Raw genomic sequence first — 19679 nt, 5'->3', positions numbered from 1 at the left:
ACCATCCGTAACGAGATCTGGCGCCCTCTTCTGGAGTGTCTGAAGACAGCTACAGTGTACTTACATATAATCAATAAATAAATCTTTAAAATAATAATAATAATAATAATAAAATAAAATAATAAAAAGGATGAACTAGAAAAAGTAATAGCCTAATGCCACTCGCTTTTTGATGGGCCATTTTCTCTAGGCAGCTCCCTTGAGACTACCTTACCACTGACAGGCTTGCAGGAAGAAGCAGCTAAGAGCTGGGGGTGGGGGCAGGAGCCACTGGTACAGACAGACAGGACTGTGAACTCAAGCCACCAGGAAAATAAGTCTTGGGACTTTGTGGCACTGATATATCTCAATTCCACACATTCCAAAGTACTGACAGCAGTTCATCTCTTCAGACATCTTTAACAAAACTTCAAGAACTCAGTAGTAAACAGTTTAACAAAGACTCAATCTTTTCTGACAACTGGAAGGCATCACTGGCTTCCTTTTTAGAAAAAGAGAAAAATAGGACCATAATTTATTCATGGCCAGTGTGCACATGCCTCCCAGCACCCACACTAGGAAGGCAGAGACAAGTGAATCTGTGAGTTCCCTGGTATACATAATTAATAGTGAATTCTAGGCTATCCAGAGCTATGTTGTAAAACCCTGTCTTCAAAATCATCATCTTCATCATATGTACAAATGCTAAAAGAGTAAAGCTGAAGCTTCCACCAAGTTTGCTATAATCTTTTAATTTTTGGTAGCTAATTGTGCTAAGGAACAAGCAAAAGCAAAAAATTTCATCTGTTTCTTGGTAACAAGGTTTAATTTGTCATAGGATCTTGCTGGCCTCAAAGAATATGGGAATTAGGTACGTCAAATGAGTCAGGAAACACAGAGCTGCACCTCAGGTTAAAATGGCCAGCCAGCCAGTTTTTCCATTTTTATTGCCTGTTTATTCTTTGCTTGCTCTGAGCTTCCTGCTGAAGACCATGGCTCTCAGCTAGTTGCTTCTCCTGTACTACTTTTGTACTACTTGTATTGCCTGCCAGGCCTGGCAATACAAAGGGAAGGCAATTTCAATAACTATCAGCCTTTCCTGGGGGTTTACATCTCTGACTTCATTCCACAGAAACAAGAGGCATGTGAGAAAGCTCAGAAGATAAAGGTTTTTTCTGCCAAGACTGATTACACCTTAATTTAATACTAGGGACCCACAACAACAGTCATCTATTGGATGGAACACAGGGCCCCCAATGAAAGAGCTAGAGAAAGTACCCAAGGAGCTGAAGAGGTCTGCAACCCTATAGGAGGATCAAAAATATGAACTAACCAGTACCCACCAGAGCTGTGTCTCTAGCTGCATATGTAGCCGAGGATGGCCTAGTTGGCCATCATTGAGAGAAGAGGCCCTTGGTCTTGCGAAGATTATATGCCCCAGTACAGAGGAATGCCAGGGCCAGAAATCAGGAGTTGGTGGGTTGGGGAACAGGGCGGGGGGAGGGTATAGGGGACTTTTGGGATAGCATTTGAAATGCAAATGAAGAAAATATCTAATAAAAAATTATTTCAGAAGGGGCTGGAGAGATCTGTAAAGGGATCTGATGCCCTCTTCTGGTGTGTCTGGAAACAGCTATTGTGTACTCATATTAATAAAATTTTAAGAAAAAAAAAAAGAATTACTTCATAAAATAATGCTTACATTGCTTTTTCACTTGTGCATAGGGATGAGTGCACATACATGTATGTAGAGGCCAGAGGTCGATTTCAGTTGTCATTCCTCAAGCACCATTCACTTCACTTTTTTTGAGAAACGGTCTCTCTCACTAGAAAAAGGCAAGGCTGGGTAGGTGACTAGTGAGTATTGTATTCATCTCTCAGGCCCTGGGATTGTAATTTAATGGCCCTGTATGGGCCATTAAATCTGGTTTTGAAGAAGAAAAAAGGGGGCTGGAGAGATGGCTTGGCAGTTAAGAGCACTGACTGCTCTTCCAGAGGTTCTGAGTTCAATTCCCAGCAACCACATGGTGGCTCACAACTATCAGTAATGGGACAGCTACAGTGTACTCATATATAAAATAAATAAATCTTAGAAAAGAAAGAAAAGAAAAGATTCCTAGGGAATCAAACTTAGGTCCTTATGTTTCTAAGTGTGTTATCAACTTGTTTTCATCTGTCCTATTCACCTTACAGAAACAGGACAAAGAATGTGGGATGAACTGACATCAAGAAAAGGTAAACAACAAGATGCCTCTAGAAAACATCATAAAAAGGGAACAGGATCCCCTTTGAGACCCAAAATGGGAACGTTACCAACACAGTCAAAAACGTGTCAACTAGGTTTGGAAAGGAATGTAAAACACTACTAGAATGGCCTGTGAGGCCTTGTTCTAAGACACCGGACACACTGGAGTCAAACATCTGCCACGAATCAAAATGCAGGCTGGCCACTAACAAATGTAAAACAATTTTGCCATTTGTCAAATAAAGACACTATTACCACTAACAACTGAAGGCAGCAATTGCTAGAATCCATCTGCATCTGTAAAACACCACAGGTTTTCATCTAACTTACAAGTTTACCACTCTCACCTCTGGTAAGTGAACCTATGTGGAAACAAGGAAAAAGCAAACCTCTTAACAGGTTTCCATGCAGGACTTGATGAGGCGCATTACTCATGTGCAGGTGCTCATCTTAACTGCATACCAAGAAAGCAGAGCTTAACTGAGCAGGTGCAAGAAGATTTAAATTAGTGTCTGAACCCTAGTACAATAGATCTCAATTTGGGATGAAGAGGCCCTGCAACCCTCACCTACTAGGACATGTGTTAATGTTGGAAGCCAATTTCTACACTTGATCTTAGCCAAAAGGCCGAGAAGCGATGGAAGCCAATTTCTAATTGTCATAAAAAATGTTAAGTGTTGAGCCGGGCATGGTGGTGCACGGCTTTAATCCCAGCACTTCGGAGGCAGAGGCAGGCGGATTTCTGAGTTCGAGACCAGCCTGGTCTACAGAGTGAGTTCCAGGACAGCCAGGGCTACACACAGAAACCCTGACTCAAAAAAAAAAGTTAAGTGTTTAGTAGATGATGGCCAGGGATTTTTTTTTTTTTAAACAGTACAAGGACAGCCTACCCAGAAAAGAATTTACAGCAGCTCCAAATATCAACAGTAGTTGAGAAACTACTGTTATCACCAGAATATCCCCCTACAAAAATCTCCGATACAGAACACCATCTGCTTCACAGCAATCATCTTTACCAAGGACTACTTTCTACTGCTGCAATAGCTCTGCTAATTTCCAGTCATTCTTTATGTTGCAGCTTCCTTCCTCTAGAAAACTTCCAATATCTCACAGTGAATGCCCCTTTAGCATGCTTCTTTGTCTTTCTGAATTCTAATGATCCACCTGGTCTAAAGCCTACTGAGAATGAACTATGTGAAGATTAGAGTCATGTTTCAAAAATCAACCAATTCCTTAGTACCTTCCCCACCCAGAGCAGGGGCTCACTCTAAGTAGTTGTATGGACATTTGAATACCTATCCTGTGTCATGCTCTGTTAGACACCAAATCACCACATTTAACTAATAGACTTCAAAAGTTGGCACCATCTCTACTATTATACGGCTAAGAAAACCAGCTGTGGAAACATACCTACAAATCGCAAAGGCTAGCCATGACGGCTCATCCCTGCAATCCTTGCACACTGGAAGTATAGACAGTAATAGTGTTGAGTTGGAGGCCACCCTAGGCTATAGGGCAAGACTGTCTCAAGATAAATAAATAAATTAATTAATTAATTAATACCCAAAGCAAATGAGAGCTGAACTCAAAGCCTGGGGCAGCACTTTTCAGAACGTGGCTGGGCCTCCCACACTAACTCTGGAGCCAAGTCTGAATCCAGGAAGGGTTGGAAGGGACTGGGAAAGCTTTAGGACTTTACTACTGCAAAGAGAAGACAATTTTCCTGATGATGCAATCTTGTTAATCACTAACAGACCTTCACAGTAAGAATCTGAAAGTTCTGCTTTTAAATCTGGTGTGACCATGTTGGGGGAGTCTCAGTGTCTTAAGAATCCCCCACTAAGCAGCCAATCACTACCAAACCTCTAGATAACCTAAAAGGTCTATGACCACGAGGAAAAATAACCCAATAAATGACCAAATGGTCTCTACATAAAATCCTTTCAGCACCAAGAAACTTCAACAACCCCATCCCCATAATCTTCCTTAAACAGCAAGCTCCCTAGAAATACCTTCTTTTGGTAGAGTGGGTAGATCTTTTGAGATGTCAAACTTACAGCAATCTTCCTGCTCCAGCTTCACGAGTTTGAGCATACTCACAGGCATGCACTAACTACCAGCTGGAAATCCCTTCTAAAATCGTTTTGTCAAGACAACCATCTGGAAGCACCACGCACATCTGAGACACTCAAAACAGTTGCAATCTAGGCCTCACGATGAGAATTAGTAAAAGTCCGTTAACCAGGCTTACCTTTTTTAGGGCTGAATGGAGACATCCTCCAAATAAAAGTTCACTTCATATAAACACTAGCAGTGTTCCAACAGATGATTTACTCTGCTGGGCAGGGCACTGAGCTAATTCTTAGCAGGACCTGGGGCCCCAACTGGCCAAGAGCCTAAGATGTGGTCACCGAATCACAAGGCCAAACACCAGGTCAACAAACCAGCTGTATTTTGTTTTACTGGATCCCCATAACTGCTATGGCATTTCTACAAAGTGCCTACAGAGGCCTGAAACTAAGCAAGAATTTTAAGAGCATGCTGCACGTATTTCTGGCCAAACCATTACAATGTTCAATACCAAGAAGTATTCCTGAGAATGGAGAAATCTATATCAAAAATCCCCCAAAACTCAAGGACTCTGCATTTTCCGTTAAGGAATCCATAACATTTTGCTAAACAACAAAAAACAGAACAGAGAAAACTTTTAGATAGACAACAAGACAGGGAAAACTTTAGTTAAGCACAGGTTTTTAAGATATGGAAATGAGGTCCAAAACCGAAAGTGATTTGCTTTAAACCAAAAGGAAAACTGAAGCCCTGTGTTCAATCTCTAGGCACCACAAACAAACAAACAAACAAACAAACAAACTGGCCAGTGCACATCTGTAATCTCAGCACCTGGGAGGCCAAGACAGGAGAATCAGACATTCAAGATCAACCTCCTTTGTGTAGAAAGTTGAAGGCTAGCCTGGGCGACCTGAGACCCTCACCCCATCCCCACCCCCAAAACAATAAAACAAAATGCAAGACAAGGAAACCACATTCATAGAAAGCGAACTCCTACGCTAGTCTTCAGAAAGATGCCTTCAGATGAATTCTCAGATAAGCTACTATGGCCACTTCAAACCTGCCTGCAGGTACACAATTCCACATTGGTCTTATCCCGCTATGAGTTTCAGACACAAGCTTCCTATACTTTGCACGCAAAAAAAAAAAAAAAAAAAAAAAAAAAAGACGAGTCAGAACCATAATAAGAACCGGCTCCCGCCAGCTGCGGCTTCCCGCGACCCGGGTGGACAGCTTTAGGCGGCAGGGTGCAGGGCCAGCCCCTCCTCCCAGGTGTGTTACCTGAGCACAGTCACGCTCCCCCTGCGCACCGGCAGAGAAAGCACAGGTTCCGACACCCGGATGGGCTTGAACTGGAACTTGCAGCCGAAGCAAAGTGCCGAGTCGCTAAAGAAAGACACGGACACGATGGGGCGCTCGAAGATGTGGATGGGGTCAACGTGCGACACGATGCAGCCGCCGGGCTGGTAGTCGTTGATGACCGCGCTGTTGACGAAGCCCTCGGGGATGACCCGGTGCTCCACCAGCTTCTGGATCACCAGCTGATGCACCCAGTCCGGGATCTCGTCGACGTCGCCCGGCGGGTAGAGGCGCTCCTGGCCCGGCCCGCGCTTCTGCAGCTGGGCCCCGTACGTGTAGCCCTCGCCGAAGAAGTACTTGTTGCGCAGGGGGGCCCGGTCCACCGTGTGCTCGTTGTACAGGCCCTTCTCGGCGCGGGACACCACCTCATCGATGCGGGCCTCGATCTTGGAGCACTCATCCTGGCTGAAAAGTCGGATCTGCCGGATGCCGCTCTTCACCTTGCGCGCCTCCTCCTCCTTCTGTAACTGATGCTCCTCGTAGTCGCTGCGCTCCGGGTCCGAGTCCTCCTGGTATTTCCGCTTGGTGGTCCCGGACGCCGGGTAAGGCTCGGCGGCGGCCGCGGCAGCGGCAGCGGCAGCCACGGCAGCGGCCGCAGCGGCGGCGGCCTCCCGACTGCCCGCCTTGTAGTTGTCCCGGGACGTCATGGACTTGAGCTTCTCCCGCAGGTCGGTGTAGCCGCTGGCGGCCGCCATGGCCCCCGCCAACTCAACTCTAGGGTCCTCCGCGGCGGCCCGGCATGGCTCTCAGGGGACCCGAGAGGGACCCGAAAGGGAAGCGAGGGTCCTCAGTGCCAGGCCCCCATGCGTGGCTCAAGGGACCAACGGGGGAGGTGTAGAGGGGCCGGGAAGGGGTCGAACCTCAGCCGCGGTCGGTCATGCAGCACCAGCTACAGCGGGGCTTCCTCCTCCTCCACCTTCTCCGCGTCCTGAAGGAAAAAGGCGCCGGCAGCGCCTCATGCCGCGGAGGGCTTCGGCCAAGACTCCGCCAGACTCCCGGTCGGACCCTCAGACGCCCGGCCCGGCCCGCACTTTAAAGCTCTCCTCACGACGTCACCGCCAGCCCGCCCGACCTCCGACAGCGCCGCTCCTTAGCGGGCTTCTCGACGCGCGTGCGCACTGCCGGCGGCCACGAGACTCCACGTACTTTGAGCATGCGCGTGCGTGCCGCCCGGTCGGCGGAGAGGCCGGCGCATGCGCAGACGAGGCCCGCTCGTCGGCCGCCGCCCCTCCCCCCACCCGCGGAAAGCTTCGAGAACAGCTCCCGAAAACAACAATTTGCCTGCACGCCACGCCGCCTCCGGGGCCGAGGGACTCCACCCGCCGGAGTGTGCTCGCGGTGTCCACTGGACAGCGCTGCCGCGTCACGGCATCGTGCGGATGCCCGCAGACGCCTCAGCTTCCAGCGCACAAATCCTCGGGAATCACCACAACCCAGTCCGCCCCGTGACCGCCCCCTTTGGAGCTTCCACTTTCTTAATTGGACTGCCGGCCACGCGTTGGGCAAACACGGACTGGAGTTTCCAGAGTCGGTTGGTAAATCATGCCTGTCAATCAACTAGTCTCCATGGCTACTGCGTCCATCACTTAATTAGCTTCGGGCAGAAGCTCGAGGACCCCTGAAGGGTGAATGGGTGGCTAAGTAAGTGCCTGAATGCAGTTCTGGGCGACGGAAAGCCCTCAGGACTCCGGTGAAGCTTCGGAAACAGTAGGAAAGTTAAAATTGCGGGCAGGAGAGCATCAGGCCCAAACAGTGGAGCAAGCCAGGACAACAGAAGCTGGAGGCGCGCGGTCCGGGCACCCACACCCCATTCCCGCCGCCATCGCTTCCCGAAGCGGACGTTCCACAAGTCACGTCCCGGGACTGCCCACGGGGCGCGCAGCCGCGGGCACGCGCACGGGCACGTCACGTTCCTACTGGGGTTGGGCGTTGTTATAGGGGGCGACAAAAAGGCTTTCCTGTCTGAAGGGCGCAGATTAACCACGGATCGGTCCAAATTGGAAATATACTTCAGACAGAAAATAAATAAATAAATAAATTGCACAGTGGGATGGTAAATGCGCCTGCAGCTTCAGCACTCTGGAGACTGGTTGGAGGATAGCTCACAAATTGGATGCCAGCCTAGGCTACATAGCGAGCCTCTGTCTCAAAACAACAAACCCAAACAATAAAAAATCCTGAAGCGGAGGAGAAAGTCTGAACAAAGGTTTAGCCATGCTGGAGGCCCCTGGGCACTCCAGCAAATAGGAATAGCAAAGAGGTTCTGCTCTGAACCTCCCCAAGAATTCCAGCTTCCTTTTCTGGTTCCCAGTCCCTTTTCCAGTCTTTGATACTCCGTCAGATTTTCATATATCGCTGTCCCTCCTGGCTGCCCATGCTGTCTTTCATCTCTAATGCCTGTCCATCTACAGTGTCTGTCACACAGCTCACCCCTTGTCTTCCAGTCATCCCAGAGTCTGGTGTGTAAAACCAGGAACCAGTACTTACCTCGAACGGTGGTTGTGAGGATGGAATGACGCAGCAGAAGGATTGCTGATACAGGATCCAGACCTCAGTCTTCTAATCTGTAAACTGAGGGTGGCAGCAGTCTCTGTTGGAAAGTGGGGACTGTGTGGTAACTTGGAAAAGTTTGTGGAGTGGAAAACCAAGAAATTAGGGAATCCAGGCCACCCTCTCTCCCAAGCCCCAGGAGGACGAAAGGGAAATGGGTCTGGGGATTCCCAGGGCAGGCCCTTGGGCCCAGAGAGAGGGTGGAAGGGCAGCTGCAGGTAGAAGATGGACTGAAGGGCAAAGCCAGCTGACCTGGACTTGAGCCCGGTCTGTACTGTGTGAACACCTGGTGGGTCTCTTACCTGAGCAGTTTGCCTGGGCGGACTAAGCTTTTCAGGAGCCCAGCTCTCTAAGCCTCTGATCTGCCTTTCATGGTGGGAGCTCTTTACCACTGCACCCAGAAGCACCTAGTAGCTAAGGTCCCCAGCTCTGCTCACCTGGCAAAAATGACCCTCTTTGGGTACGGTGCACACCTTTAAACCCAGCACTAAGGTGTGTGTGTGTGTGTGTGTGTGTGTGTGTGTATGTACCTCAGGAGTCCAGGGCCAGCCAGGGCTACATAGACTGCCTCAGAAAAAGATTTTTTTTTTTAAAGTGACTATTCCATAGGTGAACTCTCCAGTCCCAGTGTGTTTTCTCCTTGACTGTGCTTTTTAGTCAAGCCCAGATCCTGTGGGGGAAAAAGCCAGGCTGCCTGGGTTGAACTTCACAAGGCCACATGCACAAGTCCAATACTGTCCGCACTCCAGCAGCAATTTCATAATTATACCAGCCTCACTGGGATGTTTTAGGGATTAAATGAGTTAGCATTTGTCCAGGGCATGGCACATAGTAAAATTTGTTTGGTTGGTTGGTTGGTTTGGTTTGGTTTGTGTTGGTTTTGTTTTGTTTCTTTCAAGATAGAGATTCTCGGGCTGGTGAGATGGCTCAGCGGGTAAGAGCACTGACTGCTCTTCCGAAGGTCCTGAGTTCAAATCCCAGCAACCACATGGTGGCTCACAACCACCCATAATGAGATCTGACGCCCTCTTCTGGTGCATCTGAAGTCATCTACAAGGAGCGGGGTTGACTGGAGCAAGCAGAGGTCCTAAAATTCAAATTCTCAACAACTACATGAAAGCTCACAACCATCTGTATAGCTACAGTGCACTCACATACATAAAATAAATAAATCTTAAAAAAAAAAAAAGATAGAGATTCTCTGTGTAGTCTTGGCTGTCTGGAGCTTGATCTATAGACCAGGCTGGCCTTGAGCTCACAGAGATCCACCTGCCTTTATCTCCTGAGTGCTGGGATTAAAGACCCTGGTTTTTGTTTTTGTTTTTTTGTTTTTTACATTTTACTTATTTGTCTTTTTTCCTCCCTTTACATCCCTACACAGCTCCCCTCTGTCTTCCCAGTCCCACCCTTACAAATCCCTCCCTCCACTGCCTACTTCCCTTCTTTTCAGAGAAAGGGTAGCCCCTGCCTTGGGTAGCACCCCACCCTGGGACATGTAGTCCCAGGAGAACTAGGCACATCCTCTCCCACTGAGGCCTAACCAGGCAGTCCAGGTAGGGGGAAAGGCAGGAAACAGACCCAGACAGCTCCCACTCCACTTATTAGGGGACCCACATGAAGACCAAGCTGCACATTTGCTACAAATGTGTAGGGTCCAGATCCAGCTCCTGTATGCTCCTTGGTTGGTGGCCCAGGCTCTATGAGCCCCATTGCCCCAGGTTAGTTGATGCTGTAGGTTTTCTCATGGTGTCTTTGACCCCTCCTCCTTGCTCACTTCTATCCCCAACTCTTCCACAAGACTCCCTGGACTCCTCCTGATGTTTGGCTGAGGGTCTCTGCATCTGCCTCCATCTGCTGGATGAAGCCTCACCAGGAGACAGTTACGCCAGGTTCCTGTCTGCAAGAATAACAGAGTATCATTAGTAGTGAGACCATTCCTCTCACATGGAATGGGTCTCCAGTTGGAGCAGTCATTGGTTGGCTGCTCCCTCAGTCTCCGATTCATCTTTATCCCTGCACATCTTGTGGGTAAGACAAAGTCCTGCCTGGCCTCAGGAGGTGGTCACTTCAGACTTTATATCCCCCTCTGGTAGAAATCTCAACTAGAGTCACCCCATAGACTCCCTGTATGGTCTCCAGTCTCAGGCCTCCAGCTAGTCACCAGAGATGAACCTGGTGATTTCCATTGTCACTCCCAGCCCTCTCCTGCCCCTCCCTGATTTTTTGTTTCTTGACACAAGGTCTTGTTCTATAGCTGAGGATGCCTTTGAACAGATCTTCCTGCCTTTGCCTCTTAAACTTACCTTTATGTATGTGTGTTCATGTGTGTGCAGTGCATTTGTGTGTAGGTGCATTGTGGCATGCATATTCAAGGCCAACCTCAGGTATTATTACTGGAGTGCTGCCTACCATATTTTGAGACAGGGTCTTCTGCTGGCCTGGAACTTGCTAAGTAGGCTAGGCTGGTCTGGGAATCCTGTCTCAGCCTCCCCAGTCTCAGGATTACAGTTGACTACTTATTTAAAAAAAAAAAAAACAAAAAAAAAAAACCTTGGATTCTGGGGGCTGAACTCAGGTTTACCAAATGAAACTTCTCCCAGGTGCCTTTAAGACAATGTAGGGCTGGAGAGATGCTTAGTCTGTAAAGTGCCTGGCACATAAACATAAAGAGTAGAAGTCAGATCCCCAGCACCCATGTAAGGAAGCTGGATAATGCATGCCTGTAGCCCCAGCAGTAGGGGCCGTGGGATGCTCGTGAAAGGTCTCTGGAGACAGCCAGAGTCCTGCAGTGTATTGGCAGATAGCCTAGTGAGTTGATGAACTTCAAGATCAGCGAGAGACCCTGTATCACAACATTAACACGGAAAAATCATCAAGGAAGAGACTTGACATCGACCTCAGACCTCTGGTCTCCACACACAAATACCTGTTCTCACACTTGCACACACAAGTACACATACACAACAACAATGTATGACCATCCCTGACATTCATTTGTATCCTATGCTGGGCATATTAGTGAACACTCAGACTGCACTTGTCCAGGCAAAGGCTCAGAGGGCAAGCAACCACACGACTAATGAGCAAACAAGTGGAGTGTGAATACAGTCCTCTCAGGTCTCCAACCACTGAGAGACAATTCCCTTAAGCGGCTGCTGAGCCTGAGCAGGAGAGAGCTAGAGGTGTATGTCAACCCGAAATTAGGGCAAGCTCAGTCCCTTGACCACAGGGGGAGGGAGGCAGGAAAGAGGCCGTTTTGGATATTTCAGTATCCTGAATCATGATGTGCTCCATTGTGCTTGCCTGAGTACCAAGCCTTCGTGGGTTAGTTTCTTTAGTCTTCCATGCTGCCCAGACATCCCTCCTCTGTTGTCCCATATTAGGCTGGCACTTCTCTATCCCGAACCTCACCACATCAACCTGTGCCCAGTCCCAGAACCCTGGGTAAGGGTATTGAGGGAATGAAGAAAAGACAAACACAGACACATGTACAGTAAAGTTCAGGTCAGGTGGAATTACCAGGGATTATTTTTGTACTGTTAGCAGGTAAGACAGTCTGATCATAAGCCTTTTGTATTTTTAGGATGTGGTGACATGATTAATTGGCCCATATCCTTGCTGTCATTCTTGTGGGTCCAAACACTCAGGAGGTGAATCCCAACTCCCAACTGTATCTATTCTCATTGTCAGGAGTTATTATCGCCCAGGCCTGTTGGTGGTAATCCATATAACATTTTAAATCCTGTCTAAGTTGAAGGTCTGTAGCACACCCCAAATAGTTGGATGAATCTTATGGGACTCCAGGTGGGTAGAATGATGAAAGAGGTCATTAATATTAAAGAAGTTTGGTAGAATTTCACCAAGCCAGTGGCCTGGAGATGTAAGTCCTATAGGTTTTTCCCTGGCAACTCAGAAATATAGTCGCTGGGTTATGTCCCAGTCCCAGGCCCCCTTATCCCTAAAATCAGGTTCCTCGCTGCATCCAAAGTTTCTTCTGTTCTGCACCTTTAGGAAAGATACAAGCATACCTTTGCCCCACATTAGGTCCAGGGGTGGGCCAAGCTATTTTCATGTCAAGTCATCTTTCTTTTTTTTTTTTTTTAAGATTTTATTTATTATATGTAAGTACACTGTAGCTGTCTTCAGACATTCCAGAAGAGGGCGCCAGATCTCGTTGCGGATGGTTGTGAGCCACCATGTGGTTGCTGGGATTTGAACTCTGGACCTTCGGAAGAGCAGTCGGGTGCTCTTACCCACTGAACCATCTCACCAGCCCCGTCAAGTCATCTTTCTGTAGCACTTTAGGTTTTACTCCTCTGCCCTGTGCACCAGTGCCATCCTGGGAAGTGAGGTCCTCTTCTGAAGGATTTAAAATTATAATGTAAGTAAGTCCTTATTTAGAGAATTGGTGTGGGTAGAGAATCCTCCCTCCCTTTTCTCTAATTGTTGTTTGAGACATCTGTAGGCTCACTCTACCCTAGACTTTTCACTGTGGATTTTAAGGAATGTTCATGTTGTGAACTATTTTATGTTGATCACAAAAGTTAAATGTAAAAGAAGTACAACTAGGAACACTGACCCAGAATGGGAAATGTAGCTTGTTTTCCACGTGGCTTGTTTATCTCAGAGGGCTTCTCTGAGTAGCCCTGGCTGTCCCTGAACTCAGTTTGTAGACTAGGATGTTCCCTGAACTCCCAGAGATTTGTCTGCCTCTGGACTCCAAGTGCCGGGATTAAAGGTGTGTGCCACCATGCCCAGCTGGTAAATTTTCTTTAAAAGACCTGCTAGTATTTGGTGTTGGAGAGATGGCTCACAGTTAATTGATCTGACGCCCTCTTCTGGTGTGTCTGAAGACAGTTACAGTGTACTCATATAAAATAAAAGAATGAATGAATGAATGAATGAATGAATGAATAAATCCTTTTAAAAAGATCTGTTAGTATTTTTAAAAAGCTGTGTAAACATCCTTTCTCAGGGTCATTTATAAGGTGTTTTGTAACCAGCAAGAGCCAGGCTACAAAGTTTGGATATATATAATTTTATTATTTGAAAAGCTGCTGATTTATTTGAGTCAGGTTGTTCAAAAACTAAGTAGCATTTAAAGCTACCAAGATTTACTCCCCCCCCCCCTCTGGCTATGAGCCTCTCTGAGAGCCAGGTCACAACCAGCAGACTTTGCCGAGTGCTGCCCACTTCCCAGCCACCTTCAGGGGCCATGGTGCTGCCTTAGAGGAATAAGTGCAACTGTCTGCTTATATATCCACCATCTCCCATATGCTATGACCCCCCAGTGCAAGCATTGGAAAGGGCCTGCTCATACAGATCCATACAGCTCTGCCCATGGCAGGCCCAACATGGGCACCAGGCTCCATGACTTAGTCCATCAGTTGGACTCCCCGGAGACCAAGTGTAGCTTCACTTTGGTGTTTGCTTCTTCCTCCACCCCCCAAGCCTCAGAGCCAGCAGACCACACCCTCTACCTTATAAGGTTTTGAGCAGAGAGAGTCTCAGCCTCCTCCTCACTAGGATCCCATTTTACTGTTTCAAGCTCACACTGACCCTACGGGAGGCTTGGCATTGTCAACTAGGATCCCATTTTGCTGTTTTAGATCCACACTGAGCCCACCTGGTGGTTCACATTGTCAACTCTATAGAACTAAGACCACCTAAAAGACAAGCCTCTGGCACGGACAGCGTTATCTAAGTTAGGTTGATTGAGATTGGAAGAACCACCTTGAATATGGGCAGTACCATTCTAGAAGGCTAGAGTTCTAGACTAAAGAAAAAGGAGAAAGCTAAGCACCAGCTTATGTTAGGAAGATAAGTGAAGCCATTCTGTGTAAAACTATTTTGTGACTTGGAATTATGTAATATTTGCAGGATGGGTTACTGAACCAACAGCACTGATATGTTAATGAGCCAACCCTAAACTGTGACCCTGATAGCACAAAACTAAAATCAGCTATAGTATTGGTATGGTATTTGACTACAGTTCAAGGGGTCCCCAGTTCAAATCTGGATGTCGCCTTTTCTGTCTTGTTTTTTGAGACAGGGTCTTATTTTATATTCCTTGCTCTCCTGGAACTCAGTATGTAGACCAAGCTGGCCATGAACTCACAGACCTCTGCCTAACTCTAAATGCTGGGATTAAAGGCATGTGCCATTATGCCCAGTCCTGGGTGCATCCCTAATGGCTTTATATTTATCTTGGTGTGAACTTCAGAGGTGGCCTTCAGGATTGCACTGAGGTCTCAAGCCTCTGCACTGATTCCCATTAGCAAGGCAGTTTGGAAACTGGCCACTATGTGCCTCTGGCGTTAGCATCTGGCACCATTACTGAATTTAGACATGCCCACATGTCAGAGCTAGCAAGTACTCTCTAGGATCATCTGGAATTTCCAAGGGTACCATCCTCCTGCTCTGCCACAACTGAAAGATCTCATAGTGGATGCAGATCAAGCTTGCTTCAAAAGCATCCTCACTGGAGCGGATGCCCTAGAGCAGTGGTTCTCAACCTGTGGGTCTCGACCCCTGTGGGGTTCAGTGACCATCTCACAGGTATTTATATTATGATTCAGTGTTTTTGGTTTTTTTGGGGGGTTTTTTGTTTGTTTGTTTGTTTTGGGTTTTTTGGTTGGTTGGTTGGCTTTTGATTTTTTTTAAGATTTATTTATTTATTTATTTATTTTTATGTACGTGAGTACACTGATGCTGTCTTTAGACACACCAGAAGACAGCACCAGATCCCATTACAGATGGTTGTGAGCCACCATGTGGTTTCTGGGAATTGAACTCAGGACCTCTGGAAGCACAATCAGTGCTCTTAACCGCTGAGCCATTTCTCCAGTCTGGCTTTTGATTTTTTAAAAACAGGATCTCACTATATAGTTCTGGCTGTCCTGGAACTCACTGTGTAAACCAAGAAGGCCTTGAACTTCCAGAGATCTGTCTGCCTCTGCCTCCTGAGTGCTGGGAAAAAAGTCTTGTGCCATCACATCCAGCTTTACAGTAGGATCCATGACAGTAACAAAATTAGTTATGAAATATCAATGAAAATAAATTTATGGTTGTGGGTCACCACAATATAAGAAACTATTAAAGGGTTGTAGCATTAGGAAGGTTGAGAACCACCACCCTAGAGGAAGCCTGAAGCATTTCCTGTCCACATTCCCTGTTTGATGAGATGTCTGTTTACATGAGATACTATAATTACTTATCTGTCTATCTATCTTTTTTGTTTGTTTTTTGTTTTGTTTTGTTTTTCGAGACAGGGTTTCTTTGTGTAGCCTTGGCTATCCTGGAACTCACTTTATAGACCAGGCTGGCCTCGAACTCAGAAATCCACCTGCCTCTGCCTCCCAAGTGCTGGGATTAAAGGCGTGCCCCACCACTGCCCGGCTATCTATCTATTTTTTATTTTTATTTTATTTTATTTTGGTTTTGGTTTTGCAAGACAGGTGTTTCTCTGTGTAGCTCTGGCTGTCTTAGAACTCTCTTGCAAACCAGACTAGCCTTGAACTCACAGAGATCTGCCTGCCTCTATCTCCCTACTGCTTGGATTAAAGGCATGCACCGCCATGCTTCATGGGATTACCATAAATATAATAGCATGGCATTGTAAAGGAATGTCTGTGTGAATAAACCGAGCATATTGGAGCAAACCTGTGGACCTTCTAACTGCCAAGCACCTCATAGTCCACTGGCCAGGCTTTCAGTGACTGGCATCCATCTTTCTCTGTTTCCAAATTGTGAATAATATGGGCTCAGGCTTCTGCAGGCTCGGCTGTCATGACTGACTGTATCCTCACTGGGTAAAAATAACCCTCCTTATGGGTAAAATAACCCTCCTTAAGTTGCTTTGCCAGTTTTTGTTTTTGTTTTTGTTTTCATAGTAATAACAGAATTAATTAATACAGGAGACGCCAGGGCTAAGGAACCCCAAATGAGCCCCAGAGACACAGTGAATATGACTATGTCTTTTCTACTTCCTGCCCTTGGTGCCTGTCTCTAAAGAAAGCCAGCCTCAGAGGGCAGCATGAAGTGAGAGCCTTGAGCTAAGTACATCAAAGTTCTTCCTTGAGCCTTTGCAACATCCTGACTCATCAAGCCATAGAGTCCAGCTATTTAGACCTCCAAAATCTCCCTCAAGTTGTCAATTCACCATCCCCTGAGGTCATGCTAGAGTTTTACAGGCTCTGGGTCAAAGGCAGCCTTCTCTCAAGTCTCCCTGCCTCTTGTCCCCTAGCTGTAAGGGCAGCAGATTTACTGCTACTGGAAAGTTCTACCTGGTCCTCGGGATGAATTCCTTAGAAGCTGGGCCTAAGCCATTCTCAACAGTCTCTCTAATACCAGGATCACCTGCTGCTAGTAACATCATTTTAGGCCCCATGAGCTGCAACCTGTCCTTATCACCTGGCTGGTTCTACTAGTGAGCTTGGTCCTGATCTATAGTTAACTATCCAGTATAGTCATTCCAAGGGCCTGGCAAGGCACTGCCAGCTGAATGAGTCTCAGGCCCTTTCTCTGATGACATGGCTGCCCTTGGCAGGCTAGCCCCAGTATCTTCTACCAGTCCCAAGGACCAGTCCCAAGGACCAGCCCCAGCACTTCCCGTCCAAATTCATTCATCTTGTTTTTATTTTATTTTATTTTATTTATGGATATGGGTATTTTGTCTGCACATATGTCTGCATCACATGTGTGCCTGGTACCCATGGACAACATCATAGAACTGGAGTTACAAATGGTTGTGAGCTGTTATGTGGATGCTAGGAATTGAACCCAGGTCCCTGGAAAAGCAGCCAATGTTCTTTTTTTCACCAGCCAATGTTCTTAACTGTTGAGTCATCTCCCCAGCACCCCTCCGGATCAGGCAGGGTCTTGCTATATAGCCTGAGTTGATTTTGAATTTAAAGTAATTCCGACTCAGTTTCTTGAGTGGGGAGATTACAGTTGTATACCAGAGGCAGGCCCCAGTACATCATACCTAGTATTTTCTTCTTCTCTTCTATATGGCAAGTATTTTTCAAGGGCCTATTGTGCATTAGTTATCTTTTTAGGCTAGACCCTCCATCTGCAAATCCAGCAGGAAACTATGGTCTCCTCTAGAATGTCTATCCTAACCCTCTCTTTCCATCTAGTCTTAGCAAACTTACTCATTCTTCAGAAAACAGCCCTAATGTACCAATCTCTGGGAAGTTTTCTCAGCCTCCCTAGCCCCATCCCTGGAGACGGAACTTCTCTCTCTACTGCCCCACTTTTGTGCCTTGGGTGGTCCATCCTGTGACGGAAGCTTAGATTGGGTTACCCAAAGATTGTAGAGTAGGGGTCAAGGGTCCTTAGGGAGGGGTAAGGACAGATGTGTCTGCTGGAAATGCTATTCATAGAGAGAGTCTGGTACATCTGTGTCTCTACCTCCTCCCTCGGGCTTGCTTCCCAGCCACTGAGCAGCTGCACGGAGGACAGACCAGAAATACTTGTGAAGAAATGACTAAGGGTCCTAGGTCCAAGCTGAGGGCACCTGGCAAGGACATGTGGAAGGCTGGAGTGTGACGCCAAAGCAGATCTGAGTATCAAGCCCCAAGAAACCAGAGGCAGCCCCCAAAACATCTAAACTACTAGTGTGGGGCTTCCCTGTCAAGGGCAGTTGTCAAGGCAGGCTCTGCCTTCTGGAGGCCCTGTGGTCCAGCTTTTAAAAACCACTTCTGCTAAGTAACCCTTGGCTGCATCCATAACTCCATCCCAGCTCCACATTGGTCCTCTTGGGTTCTTGAGTTTTTCCTCCTGTCTCCTTTGGTCTCCTCCAAGGTTCTGGCTCTTGTCTAGAGTCACTTGGTCCGGAGAGGCTGAGCATCTAACCTCAGGCCATGGAGCAAATCTTCTGGCGGGAAGCAGTGAAAAGGTAGGCCACATCACAAGAGGGTGATCTCGCTGGGAGGCAGTGTGAGCCGCTCCTCCCGGGCGCTGAGCATGGACTCCACATGCACAGCCACCACTCGACAGAGCTCCAGACCCTGCAGAGTAGGGGACACAAAATAGTCTCTCTCTCATCCTCTCTCTCCGCCCCCCCAACCCCCCCCCCCGTTTCCCCTGTCTCTCCCCCCCCGTTTCTGTCTCTGTCTCTGCCTCTGTCTCTGTTTCTGTCTCTGGTTTTTTAGAGACAGTGTTTCTCTCTGTAACAGTCCCAGCTGTACTGGAACTCGCTTTGTAAACCAGGCTCACTTCAAAGGTACAGAGATCTACCAACCTCTGCCTCCCAAGTGCTGGGATTAAAGGTATACACTACTACCACTGCCAAGCCCAGGATTTTACTACATGTAAATTCTTTAGACTTAAAACAAAACAAAACAAAACCGTCTGAGACTGGAAAAATAGTTCAGCAGTTAGGAGGGCTTACTGTTCTTCCAGAGGATCTGGGTTCGATTCCCGGCACCCAAATGGCAGCTCACAACTGTCTGTGGATTTAGTTCCAGGGGATCCAAGGCTTCCGACTATTCTGCAAACAACCTGTATCCTCCCCCACAATGCACTGCTAAACTGCTTCCTGGGAAGGCGTCCATAATAGCTCACAGCTCTCTTCCCTGTACCGGGCTGTTTGCTTTCTGAGGCATAGCCCAGGCTGGAGAAGAGCCCAGTGCTTAGAAGGAGAAAGCCAGAGCATCACATGACAAGGTCTGCTGGTAGGATTGGACTTACCTGCTCCAGCTGGAGCTGCATGGTCCGCTGGGCTGCCACATCCCCCAGGGAGATCTCCACATACGGGTAACTGGAATTGGCTGTGGGCTGCTGAGTCCACGTGGACTGGATCTCCTTTAGGGGGATCTTCACGATCAGCTCCTGGGGATGAGGACAGAGGGGGCAAACAGGTGTGAGGGTGAGGTGGTCTCCACCATGTCAAACCTTCCCCCAGCAGGTCAGATCAGAAGGCAGAAGGCCCAGCTCTATGTCAGTTCCTCAGATAACTAACTCATCGGCTTTGTGGCTTGGAACAACTCACCTGACCACTCTGGACCTCAGCTTCCTCACCAGAGGAAACTGATTCAACAAATACTGATGCTTCGTGCTTGAGATGCAGAGGGTAGTGGGGGCTGTGGGTACTCCGACCTTTATATCAAAACTCATTCTGAAAACACCAATATCCCTTAGCAAAGAGCTTTATTTCTGGCCCCCATGCAGAGGAAGGTAGAGTGATATACAGTTGGTACCACCCCAGCTACTGACCAATTGGGTTGTAGACTGAGGATCATGGCAGCTCCTTACCCCGGAAGAAAAAGCTCACCTCTACTCTTGGGGGGGACAAAGATGCTTGTTCTATATTGTCTCCCAGTATCTCCAGCCAACTGTGCACCTGACCTTTCTCCACCACACTTCTTTCAATGTCCCCTAGACTCACCTGTAAGCAAACCTTTTATCCCAAACTCACAATGCAAGTTTTCTGGTGTTTGTTTTTTGTTTTGTTTTGTTTTGTTTTTTTTTT

The 19679-nt window shown here is 47.4% G+C and overlaps 2 protein-coding genes and 1 pseudogene across 3 annotated transcripts in view; all 3 read right to left on the bottom strand.

Moving 5' to 3' along the window:
- Alkbh5 (alkB homolog 5, RNA demethylase) overlaps positions 1-7073 on the bottom strand; it is a 19331-nt gene extending 12258 nt beyond the window's left edge. The window contains exon 1 of the mRNA XM_021176347.2: positions 5576-7073. Within this exon, the coding sequence (XP_021032006.1) occupies positions 5576-6348 (773 nt within the window). The 5' untranslated portion in view covers positions 6349-7073. The remainder of the gene's footprint in view (positions 1-5575) is intronic.
- On the bottom strand, positions 2720-2863 carry LOC115032745 (annotated as a pseudogene).
- Positions 7074-18114: 11041 nt separating the features above from the next.
- The window catches only part of Myo15a (myosin XVA), a 51640-nt gene continuing 50075 nt past the window's right edge, over positions 18115-19679 (bottom strand). For both annotated transcript variants that reach the window (XM_021176540.1, XM_021176541.1), the window contains 2 exons: positions 18899-19039; positions 18115-18216 (listed from right to left, as the gene is read on the bottom strand). In XM_021176540.1, coding sequence (XP_021032199.1) covers positions 18115-18216; positions 18899-19039 — 243 coding nt within the window. The remainder of the gene's footprint in view (positions 18217-18898; positions 19040-19679) is intronic.

This window comes from Mus caroli, chromosome 11, assembly GCF_900094665.2.
Source record: "Mus caroli chromosome 11, CAROLI_EIJ_v1.1, whole genome shotgun sequence".
Lineage (NCBI taxonomy): Eukaryota > Metazoa > Chordata > Mammalia > Rodentia > Muridae > Mus > Mus caroli.
The sequence above is the reverse complement of the archived record's forward strand: the minus strand, read 5'-3'. Positions and strand labels throughout refer to the sequence as shown.